This window comes from Notechis scutatus, chromosome 5 (genome assembly GCF_049901735.1).
Source record: "Notechis scutatus isolate UNSWTSFEM ecotype Mainland chromosome 5, rNotScu1.2, whole genome shotgun sequence".
Taxonomy (NCBI): Eukaryota; Metazoa; Chordata; class Lepidosauria; order Squamata; family Elapidae; genus Notechis; species Notechis scutatus.
The window spans coordinates 18563817-18590420 of record NC_142013.1 but is presented as its reverse complement, the minus strand read 5'-3'; the positions used below and the strand labels follow the sequence as shown (position 1 = coordinate 18590420).

The following is a 26604-nucleotide window of genomic DNA, read 5'->3' as shown; positions in this document are numbered from 1 at the left end:
CTTCAACAGACTGAGGAGGAAGGGTTGTGTGTGAACATTCCTTGCAAAAAGATTTAATTAGTACCAGCAGCAAACTTTTTTCACTTATCACAGTAGATAAACTAATTGGTTTGATCCAACAAATCAGACTCTTCACTGTAGAAACAAAAGCCTTGCAAAAAGACAACATTAAAAAAAGCTCTAAAAATAAATATTTCCTGGAAGGGGCTTATGTCTTATAGCAAAATACTGATCAAAATATGTCTTTGATCTATTCCTTATTGAACAGAGTGGGAAACTACTCCAATGTTTGGTACTTCATCCTAGTAACAAATATTTATCTAGACTTCGTTATGTACAGCTAACAAAATTCGAAAATTCAGATAATTCAACATGATTACTTCTAAAAGCTATTTTTAATAACAGTGTAGGCCATTTTGAAACACAATGCATGAGGAACTAATGCATGAAAGTTAATCAATAAAACCAATGTTTGGAAGGCCTGCTCACCTAAAACTCTCTCTCTTGTCAGCACCTTCATGCAAACTTCATTAAGTCATGGCATAACTTCTTTTAACTTTGGCTTAATGTGTTGTATAAATCATGTCAAAAGTAAGTTGTTCTAAAACCATGGTTAAGTCATGGCCCAATGTGATGTATGAATCTTAACACATCTATTGAGAACCATAATTCATGTTGCTTTCATTCTTGTGTAAGCATAAGAATTGGTGGTTTAGAATCCTTCTACCAGCTGGACACATGCCAAGAATGGTATTAATTTTACTTTGCACACATTTACATTTTAATTGTTTTATTAAGCAAGCCAGGACTTAGAAACATAAAAGAAACTTCTGGGTAGGCTTCTATTTCATATAATCTGGAATATTATCAAGATAAATTCTCAAAATCCATTTGGTTCTCCTCCCACCAGATTAAAAGCCTGAACCATGCAATATTTACACAGATGGCCAAGCTGCATAACATTGGCATCTCCAAGCACATCCATTCTATTCATAAACACTAGAAAGTTTGAGAAACTAATGCATTTCATGAATTTGTTATACATCAGATTTCCAAGAATATGAACAGGACAATATGAGCCATATGAATGTATGTTGTTTATTTACAAATAAAATGGCAAACAACAAGGCTCAGCAGACCTTGATTGAAAAATATTGATTTAATTTTTAAGTGGCTAACCTTCAATGGAAAGATTAGTCTCATATATATTTAAATATCTATATGGTCCAAAAATGAAAAGGAAATTTTTGTATGGATCCTTTTTAACATGACTTTAGTATCATTATACACTATTTCTTATTACTGCTTTCTACCTATTTCTGAGATTCTTATTTTTAAAATAAATCTCAACATTTATTTAATAATCAAAAATAATTTCTGGCCATCTACCGTTTATATAAATTTCTTTTTAAGTTTGAAAATGTTGTCAGTGAATTATTTTAAAACAAATATACTTCCATACATTCCATACCACTTCATACAATTTTGTATAAATTATTTAGAGTAAAAATGTTAATATTGAAATAGCATATAAATCTTATATTTATTTAGCAAAGTTACATTCCATCATAATTTAAAGACTTTTTGTGACTTACAGAGAATACAGGATAAGAAAACATAAACATTATACAGCCCCCAACATAAAGACAGACTAGCAAGTAAAAATAGAAAATAAAAGATAGAGAAATGCTTATTAATAGAGGTAGTAGTTTTTAGTCTTTTCCTAAAAAGCAGCAGGGGGAGGGAGAATTGAATCTTCAGAGAAAGGTCTTTCCAGAGTATCAATACTGCCACAGAAAGCACCAACACCTTCTAACTTTGGGACACATCTCAGATGTGTGGGTTACAAATAATTTCTTCCTTCAAGATCTAGTGGATAGGATCACTGAAGCAGGAGATCCTCTAAATCAGGGCTGTCAAACTCCCGGTCCATGGATGGATGGATCACGTGTTGGTCATGCCCACACCCTGTTTCCCAAAGGAAAAAAAAGTCCTGATACGTCATGTGGCACCGCTGCGATGACGTGAATTTGACACCCCTGCTCTAAGTCGCTATGTACCAAACCATGAAGGTACACTACCTTAAATATATCTGAAAACCAATTGGCAGCCAGAATATAATCCGTGTTATAGGCTCCCAATGTTTAGAACTAGCTACACAGTCAGCTGCTACATTCTGGAACAGTTGCAGTTTGAGTTCTATGGCAAGGGCCACTCTAGCTAGTTACATCTGCTGCTCAGGGAGAAGATGGAGTCCAAAAGGATCCCCTAAAATTACATGCTTCTTCACAGGTAGGGATAATACTGGTATTGATAAGAGAATCCTGATGAACCTACAGCAACTTCATTTTATTTGGGTTCAATTTCAGCCTGTTTTCTCCAATTCAAATTCTGTGGCCTCTAGGAATCAGGAAAAAACATTGTCAGCATCTTCCTTACAGCTCATAGTATTTTGAAAGTGGATATCAACAGCATGGGGATATCATACCTCAAAACATCAGATGACCTACCCCAGCAGCTTTGTATACAATTAATATGGATCTAGATACTAAAAACTTACATGTTCGCTCCATGAGAAAAAGTACTTTATCCATTATATACCTGAACATCAAAAATTGTCATATGATTTTCATTAAAATCATAATAAATACATACATTAAAATCATAATAAATCTTAGAATACATTCTCTGAAACACATATTCCCACACAAATGTCCTCTTTTTCCTTCTTTACATGATGTTGGAGTTCCCCTATAGGCCTATACTTTTATTCTATGGCTATTTAATGAAATATAAAAATATTTAATACTTGAAACGTAAGAACATATTATCAAGTAAATTATTTCATCACACTTTTCAGAGCAGGAAAATGCAGTATGGAAACAAAACGACTTTGGGATTTTGTTTTTTGACAAAGTGATAAGTTTATTTTCAAGCAGACCACTGTCTGCAGTTAAGGATAACCAAGCAGAAGAAAATCGGATCCACGAGATACCAACCAAAGCCCCTCAGAACATATTGTCATTCATATTTGCATTCACACAACACAATAGAGTCAACACAACCATGCTTTCCCCCCCAACTTAACACTTTTTGGGGCCAGTCACTCTCCCTCCTCAGCCCAACCCACCTCACAGAGTTGTGATGGTGAAAACAGGAGGCATGATGAATTTTAGCTGTGTATGCATGTGTGATAGTCATAATAATAATCTAGACTAAGAATATAATCTAAAAAGACTAATAATAATAGCACTCTCATCCATCAACCATTATTAACAGGGGTTGAGCCTAGACAACACACCAAGTGGAAATTTCTAGCCGGATAATTTGCCTTATTATTAAGATGTACACAAAGCCCAGCCAGCTTAGGTGGTTTATACGGTGATGTAACCGAGTCCAATTCAGGCAATCTCGGGTTTAGCGCGTTACATGAACCGGGCCCCTCACTCTCTTCCTCACCGATACGGGGTCGGACCTCTAGGTCGGGTCCCTCTTCTTCGGACATGGTCGGTTAAAAAGAGGGAGACCGGGGGTGGTGTTTGACCGCTCCTGGCTTGAGAGTACGGCATGAATAAAGGGTGCGAAGGTTGTTCCCTTTGCAAGACCGTGGAAGTTAAAAGTCCGGGTCACGAATACAAATCCCCCCTTCACGTCCTTCCAGCCCCACTGATTTAAGACTCCCCTCCGTCACTCCTCCGTTTCCTGGCGGGCCTCCCTCTCCCTCAGAAGCTCCTCCAGCCCCGGGGCTGCTGCTAGTGGTCGGACGGGCCAAGCCGGGCGAAGAAGGGGTGCCCGCCTCGCTCCCTCTCACCTTTAAGAGATTAGACGCCGCCATGTTCTTCCCCCAACCCACGCGCGCTCCGGAGCACGGCGGGGCCTTCCCGAGCCAGCTGCTCCGGCGCCCTCCCCGCTCTTCGGGGACGGCCTTCGAGCTGAAGCCGGTCTCCGGTTTACATGGTCTCGGACGGGCCGCGGGGGGAGAGAGGGAGCGAGCGAGCGACCGAACGCGGCGGCCAGGCGAGGTTCGACTTTCGGCTTGACTGCTTGCTCGGCGCCGGAGCGGCCTCCCGGGGTTTCCTGCGGGCCGTGGGTCTCAGCGCCTCATGGCGACGGCGGCCCCGCGGGATTCCGGGGACTGGCGGCTGGAATAGCGGCGGCGGTGGAGGCAGCGGCGTTCCGGCTCCTCGCGAGGGGCCGGCCAAGCCCGCATGATGCGCTGCTGAGGAGAGGAAAGTCCAAATCCGGAGTAGAGAGAGAGAGAGAGAGCACTGCGCCTCGGGCCCATTGCGCCATCTACCGAGCGGAGGCCGTACTTCCCTTTCCTTGGGAGGAGCCCGGGAAGAAATGCTTTCCCTTTCCGGTTGTTTGGGTTGTTTGGTGGGTTGGGTTGGTTGTTTGGTGAGTTTGGTTGGTTGGGTTGGGCTGGCTTGGGTTGGATGGTTGGGGTTGCTTGGGTTGGGGTTGGGTTGAGTTGAGTTGTATGGTTGGGTTGGATGGTTGTTGGGTTGGGTTGGTTGGGCCGGGTTGGTTAGCTACTTTTTTTGCACAAATATCTGAAACCAGGTTTATATATTTGATTATGTTTTTACTCATTATGGAAATGTACTTTATTTGCACCACTGTTAAATAGAAAATCTATTTTTTACCTAAGCGAAATGGAGTATAATTATGAATAACAAGACAATTAAGAAAAACGTTTTGTTTTAAATAGTATTTCTTTCATAGATCTTTAAAGATTCAGAGAGATTGTTTATTACATTTTATTGTTAATAAGAGTTGCAGAAGAAATATCAAAAATATTTACTAATGTGACAAGTTTTTGGTTTCTTTGCTATATGTAATTTCAACAATAGCAAAGCATTGCAGCTGAAAAAAAAAAATCCATTGGTGCAGAACGGCATTGCATTATAAGCATTGCAAAGAACAAAAAGATGCTTTTTGCTGATTTATGCTTGAACCATCTGACCAACTAACAAAAGCAATCCAAGGTTTGGGACAAGATTTCTGTTGCTTAACTTCCTGTAATCTTGAAAACTAAGTAGGACTGAGCCTGGTTAATATTTGGAAGAAGACCACTGAGAAATCCCACGGCTATGATTTGCAGATTGCAGAAGCCAGTCCTTTATTTGAACCTAGCGTAGGTCATGGTCAAACTCTCCCAAAAGCATAGCAGGCTGCTGCTGTCAGTTTGCCAGAGAAATAACATGGATGTTCTAGTGACATGACCAGGAATTGAACTTCATTCAATTTCCTAGACATGTTTGAGACTGAACTTGATGCGTTCTCCATCTATATGTGGCTCTGTGTGTGCATGTGTGTGAGACAGGTAGAGGAAGGGGGATTTTTTTTCACTTCTATAATCATCATCTTTTATCGGCCCCATAATCCCTTGCAAAATAGTCTAGGCAACTGAATGGAGCTAGCAGAGTGTTTAGTGGCCGGATGCCCTTCCTGCCACCAATGCAGAGTTTTTTCGGCAGATATATTCTCATTGTGCCCAGAGAAATATCAGCCTCTACCTTGGATTGAACTCACAGCCTCCTGATTGTGAGGTGAGAACTCCACCTTTATGCCACTCCTTTTCACTTCACTATATGGAAGATTTTATGGACAGAAGAATTTGATAGGTGTAACCAAGTATTTAAATGAAAGGAACAGGTGTCACATTTTAGCATACTGCATTTCAGAAATAAGGGTAAGTAAACCAAAGCAGGAATTCAGTGGAATCCCATGTTTCATAGTTCATTTCAGTTTTACATAAACTTTAAGAGGCAGTCATTTATAAGCAAGAGTATTGTAGAAAATAGCTCACTGCTCATCAGGTTTTGACTTATTTAAGATGATTGCTTGCTTGTTGGGTCCCAAAAGTACTTTTTTCCCAAAAGGCAACTGGACGTTTCTTGTTTTTCTTTGAAGATGTTTCACTTCCCATCCAAGAAGCTTCTTCAGCTCTGAAAGTCCAGTTGCCTCTTTAAATACTTTTGTTGGGTATTTGGCTAATAATATCCTTCCATAACAACCTCTTATGTTGGTGTATGTGAAGCAGGACCACTGTCAAATAAAGGACTGGCTTCTCCAATCTTTGTGTGCAGCAGCTGATAAAATGTCTAATTTTGTAGAATACAGTTAATGTACAGAAGTTTTGGCATTTGAGCTTACAGGCTTTGGAACTCTAGGAGAGGGTTCTAACTTGTCCATCCTGGCTAGATGTTTGGAAGCTGTAGTTCCAATACATAATAATTTGTTGTAGCAGCCTGCATTATAATCAGCATTCTGGGGGAAGAAAGAATTTAGAACAGCATGGAACTTCTTTAGGCCTATATGTTTCATGTTACCTCCAAAGAATAAAAAATGTGGGCTCAGGTAGCCCTTTAATAATGTGGAGTGCAGCAGGGGGCAGCCTTGGTTGAGTGGGTTTCTCCCTTATCCCATCACCAATCAATTATTTATTTTCATTTATTACTATCATAGTGCCTGGGGTCAAGCTACCTCTTTATGGTTAAGAACATGGATCCCGTTAGATCTCAAGGGGAAAGGGTAGGGACTACTACGGAAAATGCATGCTTCCTGGCTCTCACTAGATGTCAACATTTAAAGCAAGGGATCATAACATTAAGTTCCCTCAGAACCTTGGTTGGCACCCCAAAGCTTTTATTTCAGATTGTCTAGAGCAGGGGTATCCAACCTGGGCAAATGGAAGACTTGGGGACTTCAAGTTCCCAGAATTCGCCAGCCAGCCACATTGAAGTCTACAAGTCTTAAAGTTGCCCAGGTTGGACACCAATCCTGGGCTGTGGCTCAGTACCGACCTATGAGCTGTTCGCAATTGGGCCACTGAAGTTGTGGACAAGTGCACACACGTCCATCCCCACTTGTGCAAGCAGTGGCCGAGGGTGTGCTTGTGCGCTCCATTTGCGCAAGTGGCAGGGGTGCTTGCCTCCTGCTACTTGCACAAATGGAGCTGCATGCATGCTTGCCTGCCATTCGCGTGGAACCATCCCCTCTCCTCCCCCGCCCCTGAATCCACATAGCCAGTAAAGGTTGGAGAACTCCGCTCTAGAGGATATCTAATGAAATTTTCACATCCTCGGTTCTATGCTCCTCTGTGGAGCATAGAACCTCATGACTACCAGTTTTACATTGTCCTTCCTGCTCCTGCTTCAGTTCTGCTGCAATTATTTATCTCATTTATTTATTAAACATATATGCCACGTGTCTCACTGTAGCAGTGACTCTGAGCGGTTTACAGCATAATAAAAAGACAAGACAAAAGAATTACAAATTAAATAACATTAAATAAAGACCAAAAAAAATTCAAGAGGACAGGTGACATGGAGGTGGGGATCTTTTTTTGATACCCCTCAGGCACCCCCAGCATTGAACGTCCCTATCAGGGCACTAGGTAGATCAGCAGAGTCAGGTTATAAGGTTCTTCTGAAAGGCCAAAATGTGGGGGGTGACCAATGGGACAATATTCCAAAGGGTGGGTGGCCACAGCCAAAAAGACCCTGCCAGCTTTTTTCTTCCCAAGGGAACTGGACTGTTTTTTTCCTTGAAGAAGATGAAGACAAGGTTTCACTTCTCATCCAAGAAGCTACATCAGTTCTGATGGCGGGAAACGTTTTGCTTCTCCACTGAGAACCAAAACATGTTCTTCTTCCTCCTCAAGGAAAAAAAGAAAAGAAAACCCAGTCCAGTTGCCTTTTGAAGAAAAAAGCACCTTTGAGACAACCATGATTTGGATGACTGAGGATCTCTACAGATCTGAAGAAGGTTTCTTCAGTTGGAACGAATTGGCTGAACCAATCCCACTGAGATGAAATGGGCCTAAGTTAGTTATGCTATGGGCATCCCACCAGTATTTCCCAGAGTAATCTTCAGAGGGATCTTTAACTTGGGAGTGAGATTTTACTTTTTTCCAACTCAGTAACACCAACTCAGTAACACCATCGAAATGGTTAAGAGTTTTTTCATCCCTTGGTGTGAGATACTTCTCAAAATTGGAGAATGAGTGTAACAGCACAATTGAATATCGGTAGAAATTCTCAGTTATCCAGGTCATGGTTGTCCCAAAAGTGCTTTTTCAGAATATCTCAAAGGTACTTTTTCAGGAGGCAACTGGATTTTCTTCTTTTTCCTTTTGAAGATGTTTTGCTTCTCATCCAAGAAGCTTCTTCAGCTCTGACAGGATAACGGGAAATGGAAGGATTTATATTCCTTGCAGATAGCTGGGCATTTGTATTCTTTTAGAGGGTTGTTGAAGCACTTGGAGGTTTATCTGTGTCCTCAGGGTCACCTGAGTAGTACTATCCACACTATCCTGTTAGAGCTGAAGAAGCTTCTTGGATGAGAAGTGAAATATCTTCAAAAGAAAAAACAAGAAAGTCCAGTTGCCTCCTGAAAAAAGCAACTTTGGGACAGCACAAGTGAATGTGAATGGATTAGTGTATCTCGCCCCGCCACCAATCTCACCAGGTTGTTCAGTGCTTTCCATCCCAAAAAGGTTGTCTCCTCCTGGCCTGGAACTTCTTTTGTGGAAAGTTAAACACAGATAAATAAATGGGTAGCCCTGAGGTCCACAGTGAAAACAATATGGGGAATTCGTATGATTAATACATCCTATTTCATGCACACGGTGGATGTGAAGGACACGTGAATGACCATGCTTCACTTATCTTGACAATATTCACAGTTACAACATATGTATTAAAAAAAACTTGTTAGCAACTAATGATAAATAAACCTGAGTCGGCTTTGTAGAAAACAGTTATATACGTTTTTCAAAAAGTTGCAAAAGATGAAAACCAAATAATTTTTCCCTGTTAAAAAAAACTGCACTTTTGCTTCCACTGACTTGCTGACTCCCACAATTAACTATTAGAAGCTTGCTTTGCTTTTTAAGCAAATGCTGTTGATTCTTATGATCCTTATAGAATCCTGCAAGCCACACGTAAGTATTTTAGGAGCTATAAGCATCTCAGAAGCCAAAGATCACTTACTTCTTATCTAATGCATCTTTTAAAAGGATCTTTTACGAACAGTTGCCTTATTCTCCAACCCTCTGTTAAGTTGCGTGGCATGCAAAAGATTTTAGCAAGGGCATTGTTCTCCCAGTGAGGTAGCTTCCTCTGAGGAATGTACAACATTTGGAACAAAACCACTCTTCACCCCTTCCCATCCATCCTGTATTGAAATCTCTCCTTTTTTCACAAGTTCGTATATGTCCTTAGTGAGAATAGTGAATGATTCTTCAACATTCGTGGCTTCCTTGGCAGATGTTTCTATGTATTTCATGCCACAGGCAGATGCTAATTCTTCGGCTTCCTCTCTCGTAACCTGGCGCTCCGATTCCAAGTCGCATTTGTGTCCCACCAAGATGAAGATAATCTGGAAAGGTTGAACATGCATTTTTGCTTCATCCAACCAATCATATACATGTTCAAAAGAAGACCTGTTTGTGATATCGAACACCAGCAAGCCGCCTACTGAATTCCGATAATAGGAACGGGTGATTGACCTGTAAAATTAAAAGGAAGAGACAAGCTCAGCAGGAATGTTACACTTTTTAATGTGTACATTTCAAAAACAATGGGGATGATGACGACATTGAGTATCTGCAAGATCGTGTTGCTTTTTTCAAAACAATAAAAGCATACTCTGTTCTTCCCTACATGTGCCAGGTTTGGCCTTGAATTGTATCAGTGCTGAAATGGTGTGCAACACCTTTCTATGGATGCAAGTAGAGCTGGATAGAATTAAAGTGAAAACAGGCAATTCTGTTGTCTTGTCCAACTTGCTGATTTGTGCAAAAGTAATTCAGGGTATCAATACCAGCTACTCTGGGGGACTGTGTCTCCAGATCATATGTGATGCTGGAATACATAAACCAGCCTCCAAGAAAAAAATAGCCTGTTGGATAGATACTTTTTCTCAACTTCTTCATGCAAATATCAAACAAAAATGTATTAAATCTCAAAATATCCCTTGCATCTCAGACTCCTTGCTCCCTACTTCTACCCCAGTTTTTTAAAGTATTAAGTATTTAAAAAAAAAACTCTTAACAAGCTGCAAAGTAAAGCACCAGCCTAAACCAAAATGTTCATTTCCAATGATACTTCTAACTTCAGGATATACACTGGAGGCATTATTAGAAAATACTAGTGATGATTTGAAGTTACAATGGCACTGAAAAAAGTGGCTTATGATCACTGTATGCCATATGTCAAGGAAGGAAAAGGAAAATGGACTTGTGGACCTGTGAACGACTGGTCACAATTGCTTAATGATGAGCAAAATATTCTTTACATGTATTCAAATACATTTTTTTTCTCACTGGTGCTTCACACATCCCAGATGATGGATAACCTATGATTTGTTCATAGGTCTAGCCTCATAAAAGTTCTTTTTTGTTTTTTTAAAAAAGAAGTCAGAGCCTTTCCAGCTTTGTTTCCATCTGTTACTCTTCTACTGCTGTATTTTTAATACTGCACTGTTGTTCGGATTTGGTGCCTAGTACTATTTTTTTAAAAAAATATTTTCAAATGCTTTTAGCCTCTCTTAGCCACCCGAAGAGCAACAAAGATATAATTTCCCAAACAAACAGAATCACCTGGAAAGAAACTGGCCTTTCCCAGGAATGGAGAAACTAACCCATAATTCAACTTATCATCTGTTTCTCAAGAATTAGAAGTGTGCATATTAATTAGAGGTGTGCATATTATTAACATGTAAGAACTGCATTTGCAGGTACTTTACCTGGAGGGTTAATTGGTTTAATAACCTGGCTTTTCCCCTCCTTTTGGTTAAGGGGCAATTTGTCCCTCATTGTGTTTACACAAGACTGTACACCAAGTCACAAGCCAGCTACTACCTTTTAGCCTCATTCCATGTGGTTAGTCTATGATACAGGCAGTCCTCAATTTACAATAGTTCGTTTAGTGATGGTTTAGTTACAACGGCACTGAAAAAAAGTGATTTATGACAGTTTTTCACACTTATGACCTTTGCAGCATCCCCATGGTTAATCAATCAAAATTCAGATGCTGGCAACTGACTCATGTTTATGACGGTTGCAGTGTCCCAGGATCATGCGATCACTTTTTGCAAACTTCTGACAAGCAAAGTCAACGGGGCAGTCAGAATCACTTAACAATTGTGGCAAGAAAGACACAAAAGGGGGCGAGTTCACTCAACTAGCTCGTTTAACAACAGAAAATTTGAGCTCAGTTGTGGTTGCAAGTCAAGGACTTAGCCTGTACATGTGTAAACTTAATAAATAGGTTAGCAATTAGGATTAATTTCACAAACCGCAGTTCAGTTAACTGGGACTTAGTCTATTGTGTGAAGTAAATATGAGACAGGTAGGCAGGCATATCTTGTGGATTTCCTGCTTCTAGAGAATCCAGCTTCAAGCTGCCAGCTGGATCATAGCTGTAAGCAGTGATGGTGTCATCATGACACAATGAGTACAAATTACATAACTGATGTCATGTGTGACATCATTCCTCCATTGCAGATGTTCAGTTCCACTTGTGTTTTGCAGCCAGCTAGTGTCCAGAGTTATACAACTACAGCTAATACAACTTATAGTTATATAAGCCTTATCCTTGGCGAATCCATCCGATTTCAAAGCTGTGTCAGCAAATGCCTACTAACATTTCTTATGGCACGGAATTTCTCAGGGATCATGAATCGCTTGAAAGTTTCCCATTGTCCAATCTTGAGTTTCTTTGGTTCTGAATTATCAAAAATGGACCAGAGCAAACAACCAAGGCTTGCTTGTTTAAGGAGAACTCTTGGGGGCAGCTGAGGCTTTTGGGTGTGTATGTGTGTGTGTGTGTGTGTGGCAAAAATCATCTCTGTTCTTGGCTTGCCCACAAAGCACACCTTCATTTCAGAAGCCAAGGAGAAGCCACCCTAGTCTTCCAAGCAGAGAAAGAAGTGTTTTGCTTCCTTTAAAAATATTTCTTGCTGCAAAGCACTTGCACCCCCACCCACCCACCCTTAGTTGTACACGCTCTTTATACCCAACCCAAGCACAGAATTCGGGTTATCGCACGAAAGCCACAAATTATATCTCACTGACGGGAATTAATTTCTCCGATTCTTAGAGGCTCAGATTCGAAATCGCAAATTCGAAGAGTGAGTATAAAGTTAGCCGCAAGCACACTCGTGAATTAACGCGCGCGCGTACACACACACACACACACACACACACACAGAGAGAGAGAGGGGGCAAGTGGCAAAAGTGGGCGTGGCCAGGGAGTGGCACTCTGCACATCCTCAGACGCCCAGGCGGAGGATGCGGAATCCGTTTTACTATTTCTCCTCCGGACTCAGCTGTGTGTGTGTGTGTGTGGGGGGGGATTAAAGGAGAGAGAGATTTTGGAAGGCGAATGCCAGCAAAAGCGGGGCGGGGAGCCGGAGCACCGACCGGGCCAGCGTCGGCTGTACCTGAACCTCTCCTGGCCCGCCGTGTCCCAGAGCTGCAGTTTGATCCTCTTGCCCGGCTCGATCTCCACAAGGCGGGAGAAGAAATCCACCCCGACGGTGGGATCGCAGTGCATCGGGCCCGGGAAACGGCCTTCGGTGAAGCGATGCAAGAGGCAGGACTTGCCCACCGTGGAATCACCCAGCACGATCAGGCGAAACTGGTAGATCCAGATGGCCGCGTCCATGGCGGTCTCCCCGCTGCCGTCCGGCTGCTGGCCGCTCCCCTTGGCCTGATTGGGGCGCCTTCTCGGGCGGTGCCTGCACCGAGCTCCGACGGCCCCTATCCCGGGCATTGGCGCAGCAGGAAGGAAGGGAGGAAGAAAGGAAGGGAGGCGCCTTTGATCTGGCGCGAGGACTCGACCCGAAAAGCCGGAGATTCCTCCCCCCCCCCACCTCTCCCCGGAGCGGAGGCGGCTGGGGCTTCCCCGCACCACGGGCCCGAGTGTCAGCCAAAAGCCGTGGGGTGATCGATAAGGAGACCCTCACTCTCTCCCTTTGGTCCGCCGTGCCGCCTGCCTTGCCACGCTGCCTCTGGCTCGGCGCTTCTTTGTTCCCGTACGCTGCGAGTTGCGAGGTGGAAGACTGGGAGCAGCGGTGGGAGGGGGCTGGGTTCGCCTTCCAATTTTCTGTCCCTGGTGGGTTGCAGGAGGAGGGAGAGGGGGAGGGGGAGGGCGGGGCTTGTTCACAGCCTTTATTCTTGAGATGAGAGGAGGGAGAGAGAGAGAGAGAGAGAGAGAGAAGAAGGAAAGAAAGAAAGAAAGAAAGAAAGAAAGAAAGAAAGAAAGAAAGAAAGAAAGAAAGAAAGAAAGAAAGAAAGAAAGAGAAAGAAAGAAAGAAAGAAAGAAAGAAAGAAGAGGGGTGAGGGAGGGAAAGAGAAGCTGTTCATTCTTGACTGATGGGTGGGTCTATATGGATACAGATAATCAGAGTTGGAAGGGACTTTGTAGGTCATTTAGTCCAACCCCCTGCCCAAGCAGGAGACCCTACACCATTCCTGACAGATGGGAGTCCAATCTCTTCTTGAAAGTCTCGAGTGATGGCGCTCCCACTCTCAGGTCAGACTTTGTGGGATGGGAGTTAGCAGGGCTTAGTGTCCAACTCCTCCTCCTCCTCCTCCTCTTCATCATCTTCATTTTCTCTTCCTCCTCCTCCTCCTCTTCATCATCTTTATCTTCTCTTCCTCCTCCTCCTCTTCTTCTTCCTCTTCTTCTCTTCCTCCTCTTCCACCTCCTCCTCCTCCTTCGGTGCTCCCTGTTTTGATCTGTGCTTATGTTTTCCATTAGCCAGAAGAAGGCACACTTTGCATATGCTCAGGCATTATTTCAGCTATCTGTCCAGAAATCCTGGGAATAGATAACAGATAATCAGAGCTGGAAGGGACCTTGTAGGTCATTTAGTCCAACCCCCTGCCCAAGCGGGAGACCTTACACCAGTGATCCCCAACCTTTTTTATGCCGCGGCCCGGTATCCCCAACCTTTTTTATGGCGCGGCCCGGTACTGACATCAGCTGGGCGCCGCCATCTTGTTTTGATGAAAAAGTGCTTCCGGTGAGCTTTCTACCCGGAAAAGCTCACCGGAAGCACTTTTTCATCAAAACAAGATGGCGGCGCCCAGCAAGCCAGCGGCCCGGTAGGACTTGTTCCATGGACTGGTACCGGTCCGCGGACCGGTGGTTGGGGACCCCTGCCCTACACCATTCCTGACAGATGGGAGTCCAATCTCTTCTTTAAAGTCTCAAGCTCCCACTCTCAGGATAGGCTCAGGAAAGATTTCTCAGTCCATCACCCAGCAAAATATCAGGAACTGACCGAGTTGGTCCAGGACCATTTCTGACTGCCTGGTGGAAAACAAGAGTTCTGACTTGGAGATTCTGACATGTGCCCGAGTAGCTGCCTCGTTACAGACAAATTCTCCACTATAGTGTTGGCAAGTTTAAGAATCTTGGGAGTTGAAATCTACCCATCTTAAACTTCCCAAGGTTGGGAAATACTGGTCTAGTAGAAGTGGAGAACAAGGAAGAAGGGGTGAAAAAGGAAACCAGAATGAAGAATTAGGATGCTGGGGTTGCATCCTAATCTCCTTATTTGCATGCATGTAGGTATCTGCTAAAAAAAGGTTTGAACTGCACAAATAAAAGAAAAATACAAGAATATTCTGTGAGAAATTTTAACACAACCAACCCCCCAATGACTCTTCAAGACCTTAGAGCAGAGGTCTCCAAACTTGGCAGCTTAACAAGTCTTAAAGTTGCCAAGTTTGGGGACCCCTGCCTTAGGGGTTTTCTTAGAACCATGTCCACCTATAGAGAACCTGGAAGAACCTTGAATGTTAGTCTCCATCTTGTAAAGTTGGGAATGATGGCCACTGTAATCCAACACATCTGGGCAGTATCACATATGGGAAGGTGTCTTGGAGGACTGGAGATCAAATTCCATGTCAGTTTTAACATTTCACTACATTAAAAGAAAACCCAGCCTCTATTGAACACATTGCATTTCAGCATTATAAATCCACATGGCCTACATTCCAATAATTAATAGTCTATTTTCCCTGTCCTGATTCATCTTCCTTGCCCATTGTATCACAGGTTGAACAGTTCTTTTTTTGTCACTGTGTAATGGATGCTGTGTATGGGCTGGTCCTTACGATTTTTTGCCAGCATACTCTGGCACCCATGCTGCTGTTTTTAAGTAGGGAGGAAAGCCCGCTATGGAAAATGGAGCAAAGGTTAAAGGCAAGGGAGCTATCCATTCAGCACCTCACTTAAAAATTGGATGCATCGTCAGCAACAAAACAACAGTCCATTTTCTAAGAACAAGTTGGTTGCATGCTTAATACAAGTGTCTGTGTGTCTCTGTGTTGGGGTGAGGGTGCAAAGAGAAAGGAACTGCAACCTTCTGAGAAAACTGGAAGTAAAATCCAAATTGGCTTCACGTTTTGCAGGCTGGTATCCCCATCTGCACTTTTGAATTAGCATGCAGTAAAAGAAGGAACATTTCTACATCAAAAGAGGAACAATCATTAGTTAACCACTAAAAAGAAAACTAATCATCAACAGTCACTTGGCTGTACATTTATTCTTGCCTTGGGCTGTGGGTCTGAAGCCGCTTTAGTATTTTCAATATATTTTTTTAAAGGTTATTGAATGTTTTGATTTAAATCAACTCTACTTGGGATTCTGTGTGTGTGAAAAGAGCGTAATACATGTTTGAAAATAAATAATACAGAAGAAAGAGGGATAAAAGCTCTGTAAGGGAGATGGATGGTTAAGAAGTTTGATATATAGATATCAAACCTACACACACACACACACACACACATATACACACATACATATACTCTCTTTGTGTATATGTGTATGTATATGCATGTGTGTGTGTATCAAACTTCTTAACCATTCATCTCCCTTATAAAGGATCTTTTAAACAATGAAACATATCCTTTATTCTGTGTTCAATAATATATTGATATACTTAATATACTGTAATCAATAATATATTTATTTATTCAATTATGTGTATGTGTGTGTGTGTGTTTGTTTCCCTTCCCTGTAGGGATGGGGATCATCTCCTTTTCTTAGCTGACGGAGACAGTGTTGTCCAAAGACACTTCCATGGTCATGTGGCCAGCATGACTATATACCAAGGCCAATGGGATGCTGCTATCTTTCCCACCAAAGTGGTACCTATTTATTTAATTGCATTTGCATGCTTTCAAATTTCTAGGGAGGCAGGAACTGAGGCATGGATGGGAGCTCATTCATCGCACAGCACTTTAACCACTGAGCCATCAAATCCACCTGGGCGGAGGGCAAGCTGGAAACAGGTTTTCTTGATAGCTTCTACTTGATTTTGGAAGTGAAATACAAACCAGATTGAATGTGAGCCTTTCTGGCACGGAAATCTTTTGAATCTTGCTTCTTGCTGTGTGCATTTTATTTGTTGTTTTATTAGGTCTATGTTCCACCTTCCTCCAGAAGTTATAGATGGCATATACAGTATTCTGCCTTCTACATTTTCTTCACAACAGTGAGAACCAAATATGGTTACATTTATTGAGCCAAAAACCTCTTGTACATATTCCAGACCTTGTATCACATATCTGATTTTTGACATCAAACATTAAGACCTGATGGAGTGTTGCAAGAGTCTATATTATGCATATTGGATGAAACAGCATGTGTTATATTAGAACAAAAAGAAACTAATGTTCCCAATTGGAAAACTGGGCTTGGTGCACCGAAGACATTTGCCAGTAAAATGTTACTTAGGAGGAATCACACAAGAGTATTACTTTTCTCTTTACTCTCATCCTTATCTACTCTAAAAGATATGCAAAAGACCAAAGACCACAGGTCTTTCTTGATCACATGAACTAAACAGGTATATCTGGAAAATATCAGATTGATACACCAAATACAGTATTTGATATATCAAAATGATTTATTTGCTGAGTCATCCAGCTTTTATTCAGTTAATTGTGTGGCATATAACAGCCACATTTCATTGCAGGTAAATAATGAAATAAATAATCTGAATTTTTTTACATTCTCATCAACAAAGCTCACAATGATTTCTAGATCAAAATAGTTGGTCACGTTCTGTATTTTATTTGGTGTTCTGTATAGGAGTATATCAAAACTAAAGAAGTATTAAATAACCAAGTGTTCGCACCTGAACTTGTGTATTCTTCTTGTTAAAATGAACCCTACTGATGAATCAGCTAAAACTTCAAATTTTTGTAAAAAGGCTCTGAAGTGATAGAGGATGATATATGTATTGTTTCTGGCAAGTGGTTGAATCCGTACAGGAATGCCTTTCTTCTTATGGCTAACAGTCTGAGTTAGAAATGTCAACAGATGTTGGTAGATAAAGAAAAGCACTGCCGATGATACTTTTGAAGAAGAAAGAATCTTACAGACAGTTACAAAATATGTTTTTAAAACTGTTTTCCCTACTCTACCCTTCCCCTCCCTTTCTCTTCCCTTTCCCCTCTCTTAGGCTTTCCTCTCTCTCCCTCTTGGCCTATGCTAAGGCCTGTTTGTCTTTTGTTGTACATAACTTGTAGTTGTGTTGTTCTTTTAAAGGTAAAACTAATAAAGTATTTTTCCAAAATGTTCTAGTAGGTAACATGATCACATTTTGCACAATACAAAGCTGCAAACATTTCTTGACTTCCCTGTACTATTTACTTTTTGGTAAATGTTTCTACCTATCTGGTATATACTTATATTTAAACAAAGTGTGATTGTACTGTACTTTTACTATTTATAAGTACCCTATCAACATTTTTTATAATTAGTGAAAAATGATGGAACCAAAGCTGGGGAATTCTGGGAGCCACACATCTTAAAGTTGCCAAGGTTGAGAAACACTGCAAAAATCACAATCAATACAGAATAAATAATACAATCAATTAATCAATCACAACGTGTTAAGGGAAAAATGTTAAGAGCATCTAGCTGGGTTTGGCTGAACTTGGAGTGCATGGATGGGAGACCATCAAGCAAACCTAGCACTATAGAGTAGACTGTGAGTTAAAAGAACATTTCAGAAATACACAGTGGCAAAACAGTTCTTTTAACATCGCCATTGTGTATGAGTAAATTTCATAGACATGTCTAAATAGGTTCCTAAACTTGACTTGAAATAATTCCTTCCTTTTACATGAAGTATATCTGTGTGTCTACACACACACACACACAGAGAGAGAGAGAGAGACAGAGAGAGAGACAGAGACAGAGACAGAGATTGTATATGTGGGATTTTCACATAGCACAATAGTATCTATTTAACCACATTTTAGCAAATAAACTAAAATTGACTGGGTTTCCATCTCATACAAAGTTTTATAAACCACATGTCAGTGTGTGCTCCCTTCAAGATCCAAGAAAGAAATACTCAGACTCCATGGGTTAGAGCAAAGTTATCCTTTTACTGGAAATCAAAGTGGAAGCTACAGATTTAATTCCAAATCTGAGGAATTGGCGCGCAGATCACATATACAAAGGAATGGAATTGTTCCCACCCCACAAAGTCCAAATGACTCTTCCAATTAAAAGTTCTGAATATGATCGTGTGGGCATCTTCAGGTGGTGATGAGGCCTCTGTCCGTTGACCTTGACATATTTTGATAAAACTTCGCAGCTGCGCAAAAGGGATAAAAGCTAGCCAAGAAATGGAAAGTTAAAAAGAAGAATTCATACGACCCCTCCCCTTGCTACCCACAGCAAAGGAATGCAAAACACCTCCAGCTCTCTTCCCCTTCAAGTTCCCCCCTCCCCCCCTTGCTAATGACAGCCGAAAGAAATAGTATAGCCTAGCAGCAGAGAAGATGCAATAGATAGGATGCAGAAGATATAAAAGGTGGAAGATATCTTGAGGCTGACACCACATTGACCAGATTAATGTAATCCACTAAGCAAGCACCTTATGGTTTAGTATGGTATATTGATTTAGCTTGGAGTGGAGAAGAAGTGGAGGAAGAATGGACATATATAAATGTTTGTATTATGTCTATGTTAATTTACTTAGCATGTAAACTAATAGTTGGCCTTAGTATCGCGGTCCAACTTCTGTATAATGGGATTTAGGGACAAGAATTTTTTTCAGCATGTTATTTTAGTTATTTTAGTTATTTTTTTTCCGTATGAATCTTACTAGACTTATCAAGTAGAGGCCAGAAATAAACCTGTAAACCAGGGGTGTCAAACTCAAGGCCCGTGGGCCGCATCCGACCCACAGGGTGCTTAGATCTGGCCCGCAGGCCCACCCAGGAAACAGTGAGGGGCAGGCCTGCAGTGCCTCTGCCAGCAAAAACTGGCTCCAGAGTTCCGTTTCCGGCTGCAACGGCCTCCTGCAACCCTCTGCCAGAGAAAATGAGCTCCATTTTTTCTGGCAGAGGGTTACAGAAGGTTGTCGCAGCCAGAAATGGAGCTCAGGAGCCTATTTTTGCTGGCAGAGCCCTCGGGCTGCCACAGATGCCCCTGACATGAGTGACATCAAGCAAGCCATGCCCACTTTGGCCACACATACCCCGTCCCCCCGAGGTCAAGCACAACCCTGATGTGGCCCTCAATGAAATCGAGTTTGACATCCCTGCTGTAAATGAAAACATATCAGCTCTTTTTGACTGGTTGCTGTTCACAAGTGACCTCTAGTGGTAGTGAAAAGCAGTTCCAGATATAAGATATCCTGATTGTTTTTATTTTTATTTTTTATGATGGGGATGAAGGTTATAAGCTTGCTTCTTTCTCAGAGAGCTTTTGTAAATGCTCACATTCTAATTCATTCATTCATTCATTACTTGGCTGTCCATCTTACCACAAGGTAACTCGGGCAGCTTACAATATTAAAGAAATAATACCTATACAATATCTATAAACACTATACTATAAAAATACAAATACTTAAACATAACTAAACGATGGGGAGGGAGAGAGGGAGAAGGATGAGCAGGGTGGGAAGTGGGATCTGTTATTAATCTATCAACCTTCCCCAATTGGTGCCCCAAGTCAACTGGCAGAGCCATCATCTTTAAACTCTTGGAGCCAACCTCACCCTGAAGGCAAGATGCTCCAAAGGGCAGGTGCAACGGCAAAGGCGGCTTTTCTCCTGGACACCTTCAGATGGAAAACCATGGCTGATGGGGCCTGCAGCTGGCCTCCTCTGCTCAATCCCAGTGGGATGAGATGGTTCCTCAGCCTGGATCCAGGCCATGGCATTTTCTTGCACTGTTTCTTGCAAAAATGTTTACAGATGTCGGACTGCTGGCGTTACCTAGTTGGGTAATGAAAGGTCTGCAAGCCAACAACAAGCTCAGAGAGCACCAATGTCTTCACAGCTTAACCTGAGCCACACTATCATCTTCTATTCAGGGGACTTCAAACTTGACAGCTTTAAGACTTGTGGACTTCAACTCCCAGAATTCCTCCTCCAGTCATGTTAGCTCAGGAATTCTGGGAGTTGAAGTCCATAAGTCTTAAACTTGCCAAGTTTGAAGACCCTTGTTGTATTTGTTCTATTGTTTCTGCTGAGGCACTTCTAAATCATCAAGCAGTGTACTCGAGTGGTGATGATGGGAGTCTCGTTAGGATGAGAGATAAAAGTAGCCATGTGTGGATCAGATAAGCAATTGTGAGTAGTATATTATAATTTCTAATGGTACATTGAATGCACCCTTGGAAGAGCTGAAAGACCAGATTAGGGACATACCATCATGGGGGAAAATGTTGTCTCTAAAAACTGACAATGACTTTTTGGCCCATAACCATCATTAATGACACAGTAGCACAATGGTTACCACAACTATTGGTTTGAAATGCAGTAGAAATGTCTTTTAATTAATGTCTTTTTTCCCCTGAGTTATCAATTTTGCCCTTGGACTTTTAAAAAGTTAACAAGATATTGTTTCATTATTTTTTGAAGGAAAAGGATTATATTCCTTCTGGATTTCACCTAGCCTGGAGCAATGATAAAATAACGTACTACTGGATTAAAAATAGCTGGCTTAAAAAAAAATACTGATAAAACTTATAAACACGACTCAATTCCAGTAGAGAGAAGTTCCCTGAGAATGGGCTCCAGCATGAGTCCAAAAGCTCGGAAGAGTAAATCTTCTGTCCTGGTGAACTGACCCAAATTCGATCTCGCAATACAAATTATTCCTAAACCAGCAACTTTCTGGTCACAAGGTTCTTCCTATTGTAACATTACAGACAAAGATAGCATTAGAGAGCAAAAGGGTGGTAAGAAAGGAATATTTATTTTAAAGCGTGATGCGTTGTTTGCAGGTATTTGCATTTTGATGCTTTAACTTTAAATATGAATTTTAACTTTACATAAGTACATTTTATATAAGTCTAGGAAGACTTATCCATATGAAGTAGATAATCCATTCTTTCTTAAAACAAAATGGTGGGAAGACATAGTAACAAGATTGTCTAATGGGAGGACATTAATATGGACTTCTTTCCATACTAAATAACTTGAAATCTGGTGCCATAGCGGCTCAGTCTAAAATCAATTGTCTTAAACTGGCTTAGAGTTTGAGCAGAAGGCAGGAGCATCTTAAGCATGTGGGCACTTACACTCCAAGATGAATCAAACCTCAGTTGCTGCCTAAGTAACTACACTTCTAGAAGGAACAAACATTTAAAAGGATTATAAGCAACAATAAAGTCAAGAACAAAGTGTTAAGTGGAGTTCCTTCAGAATAGAATGTTCTGTTCAACATTCAGATCTAAGAAGATAGTGTTAAAACATAACAGATATTAAATTCTCCAAAACAAAACAAAGGTGCCAGATATCTGGCTTGGTACCAGTACATGTAAAAATAATCTAGAAGTCTTTCTAAACTATCAGCTGAAATGAACAAGCAGTGTTGTGCAGCCGCTATTAAGGCTACTGAGATGTTGGGTTGTAACATCCAGAACTGGGGAAGTAATATTTCCACTGTACACTTCATCTGGAGTATTAGATTTATTTCTAGGCACCCCACTTTAAAAGGGCCATGGAGAAGATCACAGGCAAGCAATCAGAATCACGAGTTTTCTGGATATTAAGCCCCATGAGGTTGTTTCAGTAGTTGGCTATTTTAGGACATACTATGGTTCTACCCCCACTGATTTTTTTCTCTCCAAAATTTTGTACTGTATGAAAACCCTTCTGATTCACACATTTTACGATTCTATGGAAGGAAAAGTAGCAGTATTTATAGAGTTGTAGATAAATAGATATTTTATTTGTCTTCACAAACGGTTGCTTTTTCTGACTGACATTTATTTTTTGTTCAATGGATTTAAATTTATTTAAATTAAAACAGCCACCTAGAAATCTTTCAAACAAGGTAACTAATAGTTCCTCTTTATGCAAAATAGCTCAGGCATCAAGTAACAAATTCACTTTAAATACCCTCTAATAACAACATCCAGTTGAAATGATGGGGTAAAAACGCACCGTGATGTTTTGTTAAAACACATTCTGTGAAAAAAATGCTGGAATTGTTTCTAATTCCAGTAAGGGCATCTGAAGTGAGGATTGAAAATTGGCAATGCATTTGGCTTTGTGCCCAGCCTAAATGTAACCTCTTCCAAAACTATATTCTTACCAGCTATATTTAAGGAGGGGACAAATGCTGTTGAAAGAAAAGCACTATACTACAGTACCAATCATCAAACATTTAATTGGATAAACACTCACAGCCATGTCTCTTAGAACCAGAAAAAACAAGGGAGAGAAAGAACACCATGTGCCTTGCATTTTAATGCTCTGCAGAGTGAAAGGAAAGAGCTTTCGGCAATTTATTCCATGTAGTGGGAAAGCTTCCTCAAAAAACAAACAATTTAAAAAGTACAGTTAGTATTTTGATACTCAACTTCTTTGAAACTCATCGAATTTTCAATGCATTTTCACAAGAAAATGTTGTCCCGATACTTGTCATTTGTTTGGTACTCAACACACAGGCTAGCACTTGTCGGTGTTGGTTGCCTGATGACTTGTTACCCTCCTGTGCTTCCTGGAACAATTAGCACCAAAATACCACTGTATCCAGTGGTGGGATTCAAATGTTTTTACTACTGGTTCTGTGGGTGTGGCTTGGTGGGCGTGGCAGGGGAAAGATGCTGTAAAATCTCCAGTCAGAGGTGGTATTTGCTGGTTCTCTGAACTACTCAAAATTTCCCCTACCGGTTCTCCAGTACTGGTCAGAACCTGCTGAATACACCTCTGACTGTATCCTGATCTTTCTTGAAACAAATTTAAGGTGTTTTTTTGGCAGGGAGGTGAGGATTCAATTTTCCTAAAAAGGAATGAAAAGCCAAGGTACTCTTTCGTCTGAATTGTGCATGATACACCGACTGTGGTAGGTCAATGTGTTGTCTAGTCTAGTCATAGGCCCTCCCCCATGATACTCTATCCCATAGCTCTCTCTCATCACATTTTCTCTTCCCCTCCCTGCTGAATAAACAAAGTGGTCCTTAGAACCACCTAAAGTTTTGTAACACTGATACATAATGTTGGACTCGCCTGGATACACTGTACTCCATGGTTCAGAGATAGGGAGCTCCTAGTCTTGGTAATGGCTAGTGCCCTAAGCGTCTTCCCTTTGTCTTTTAAATTGATTTTTAACAGGGTTCAACCATTCTTGCCTCTGTTTTAATTAAAAAATTTTTTTAAAAAAAATCTTATACACTGTTTTTATATTTTAACTTTATTGTACACTACAAAAGTCTCTCACTGGGGGAGACAGATGGCTCAGAAATGTAAAAAACAAACAAATAAATACATAGTCTGGAAAGTTGTAGGTTGCTTTTCCAACTATGTGTTGATTTGTCAAGCACTATTGTATACTAGGTTTCACAAAACAGAAAGGGAAGAAAGAGAAGTCAGAGATGGAGCCCTTCAGAGTTAACCTATTCTCTAAAGAAGTGGTCCCCAACCACCGGGCCCTTGACCGGTACCGGTCCGTGGATCATTTTGTACCGGGCCGCCGGTACTTGGGCGCCGCCATCTTGTTTCGACAGCGCTTGAGAAAGTGCTTCCGGGTGAGCTTGTTGGTCGTCGGTTGGAAAGCGGAGTTTGGGTGCTGAAGGAATCCTCGCGCCTTAGTTTCGTCGAAGGGGGGGGCGGCTTCGAATGAAGAGTCGTCCCGATGGCGGTGGAGTCTCGCGTTACTCAGGAGGAGATTAAGAAAGAGCCCGAAAAGCCCATCGACCGCGAGAAGGTACAAAGGAGGAGTTGAAGGTGGCAGGGAGAAGCGGGGGACGGCTGGCTGGCCGGTCGCTCGGCTCGCCTTGCCTTGGTCGTGCGTGCTGATGCTGGTACCGGTCCATGGTACAAAAAAGGTTGGGGACCACTGCTCTAAAGCACACGAGGGCAGGACAAGAAGCAATGGATACAAACTAATCAAGGAGAGAAGCAACCTAGAACTAAGGAGAAATTTCTTGATGGTTAGAACAATTCATTGGTGGAATGACTTGCCTTCAGAAGTTGTAGGTGCTCTAATACTGGACGTTTCAAAGAAGAGATTGGACAACCATTTGTCTGAAATGGTTTTGGATTGGACTAGATGATCTCCAAAGTCCCTTCCAGTTATTCTGTTACTGGAGTGCATCTATAGGATCTTGCTGTTTCCATTGGAATGATGGAAACATTATCAAAATGCAAGCTCTTTGGATTGTGTGGATCACTGTATCTGAAAATACCACCCAGGATATGCTTTGTGTAAAAACAGAGTATTTCCCTCCCTCCAGGGCAGTGGAAGTCTTGCAAAACCCTGTTATCAAAAACCCTTATTTCCAGCAGAGAAAAAATGGAAGGCAACCATGAATTTCCCGCCTGCTGAAAGTCTTCTCATCACTCCAGGCCAAATCTGACTCATCAGAAGCTACGAGGCGGGAAATGTTGCAGAGCCCGTTCTACAACTTTAAAGATGAATCTCCTGGTATGAGTTATAATGCTGTGCAGTCGGTACATCTGAATCAATACTGTTCAGAAAAAGCAGTACATTTTTAGAAAAAAAAAGTTCATAAAAGTGGTCTAAAAAACCCCAAAACAAAAATAGCCTGGAGGTAAAAAAAACAAAACAAAACAAAACATGACACAATGCTTCATGCAATGCACAGCTGAGCCCAGGTGCTGCAGTGAGAGTGAAATCCCCGTTGTGGAACTTATTTTTTGTGACCTTGCCAAGTAAACGCTATTTCAACCTAACTTACCATGCTGTAGTGAGATGAAATGAAAAGGGAAGAAGCATGCATGCAACCCTAAGCTCCTTAAAAAAAAAATGGGTGGCAAATATACATGTAATAAACAAACACAGAGCTCTGCCCACATTTTCACACCCAAGAGGTAATTTCACAGTGGAAACTGTGCATACTTACAGCAATTAAAATCATGTTGGCGATTGTCATCTTACAACCTTTTGTTTAGTGGCCATTCGACATTACAATGGCACTGAAAAACGCTGACCTCCAACTGGTACCCACACTCACGATTGTTGCAACATCCTCACAGTCACATGATCAACAATCGGGTGCTTGGCAACTAGCATGTATTTATGATGGTTGTAACCTCCTGGGGCCATGTGAATGCCATTTGCGACCTTCCTAGCCAGCTTCTGACAAGCAAAGTCAAGGTGGGAAATGGACTTGCTTAACAATCACAAGATTGAGTTAGCATCTGCTGTGATTCACTTAATAAAAGTGGAAAAAAGGTTAAAAAATCAGGTGTGACTCTCTTAAATGAGCCAAGGTGGCGCAGTAGTTAGAGTGCAGTACTGCAGGCTACTTCTGTTGACTGCTGGCTGCCTGTAATTTGGCAGTTCGAATCTCACTGGCTCAAGGTTGACTCGGCTTTCCGTCCTTCCGAGGTCGGTAAAATGAGGACCCAGATTGTTGGGGGCAATATGCTGACTCTGTAAAGCTGCTTAGAGAGGACTGTGTCATGTTGCCGTCATGTGACATATTGTGATGTTTTTTTCCCCTTCACGGGGCTGGGTCTACGGGCCACAAGTTTGACACCACTGTATTACACTATCTGATTTTATACTCTTTTGTTTGCCATAACTGTGAGGCCCAAGACAGCAGTACGTCCACCTCTGATCCCTGACACCCATTTAGTACCACTCAGGGAACACGTGTAACTTAAGGGAGGCTATGGACACGAGCGACTTTTGGTCCCCCGCGGCTGTGTAAGACTGCTCATGACATGCGTTCTCTGGTCCATAAGATGATCTTTATGAATTAAAACAGCATCTCAAATGGACGCAGAAGACTACAGGCAGTTCTCGACTTGAGACTACCACTGAGCCCAAAATTTCTACTGCTAAGTAAGAGCATTGTTAAACACATTGTGCCCCATTTTACGACCTTTTTTTTGCCATAGTTAAGCAAATTAAATGAATTGTTAAATGAATCAAGCGGTTGTTAAGCAAATCTGGCTCCCCCCACTGACTTTATTTGCCAGAAACTCCCTAAGGCCACGACCCCAGAAAGGCTGGGATGGACAATCCCAGGACCCCAGAGAGGCTGCAACCATTGTAACCATGCACCCAAAGTTTGATTCCATGAAGTGGGACTAGAACTCACAGTCTTCTAGTTCCTAGGCTAGCAC

General features: G+C 41.6%; 2 protein-coding genes across 2 annotated transcripts in view; both read right to left on the bottom strand.

Moving 5' to 3' along the window:
* CUL5 (cullin 5) overlaps nt 1-4254 on the bottom strand; it is a 31225-nt gene extending 26971 nt beyond the window's left edge. Inside the window, exon 1 of the mRNA XM_026685353.2 lies at nt 3812-4254. Within this exon, the coding sequence (XP_026541138.1) occupies nt 3812-3835 (24 nt within the window). The 5' untranslated portion in view covers nt 3836-4254. The remainder of the gene's footprint in view (nt 1-3811) is intronic.
* A 2907-nt stretch (nt 4255-7161) lies between these two features.
* Nucleotides 7162-13056, bottom strand: RAB39A (RAB39A, member RAS oncogene family). Its single transcript, XM_026685340.2, has 2 exons — nt 12454-13056; nt 7162-9517 (listed from the first exon to the last, which is right to left on the bottom strand). The coding sequence occupies exons 1-2, from the start codon at nt 12783-12785 to the stop codon at nt 9091-9093; spliced, it is 759 nt and encodes a 252-aa protein (XP_026541125.1). The 5' UTR covers nt 12786-13056; the 3' UTR covers nt 7162-9090.
* Nucleotides 13057-26604: the final 13548 nt, after the last annotated feature.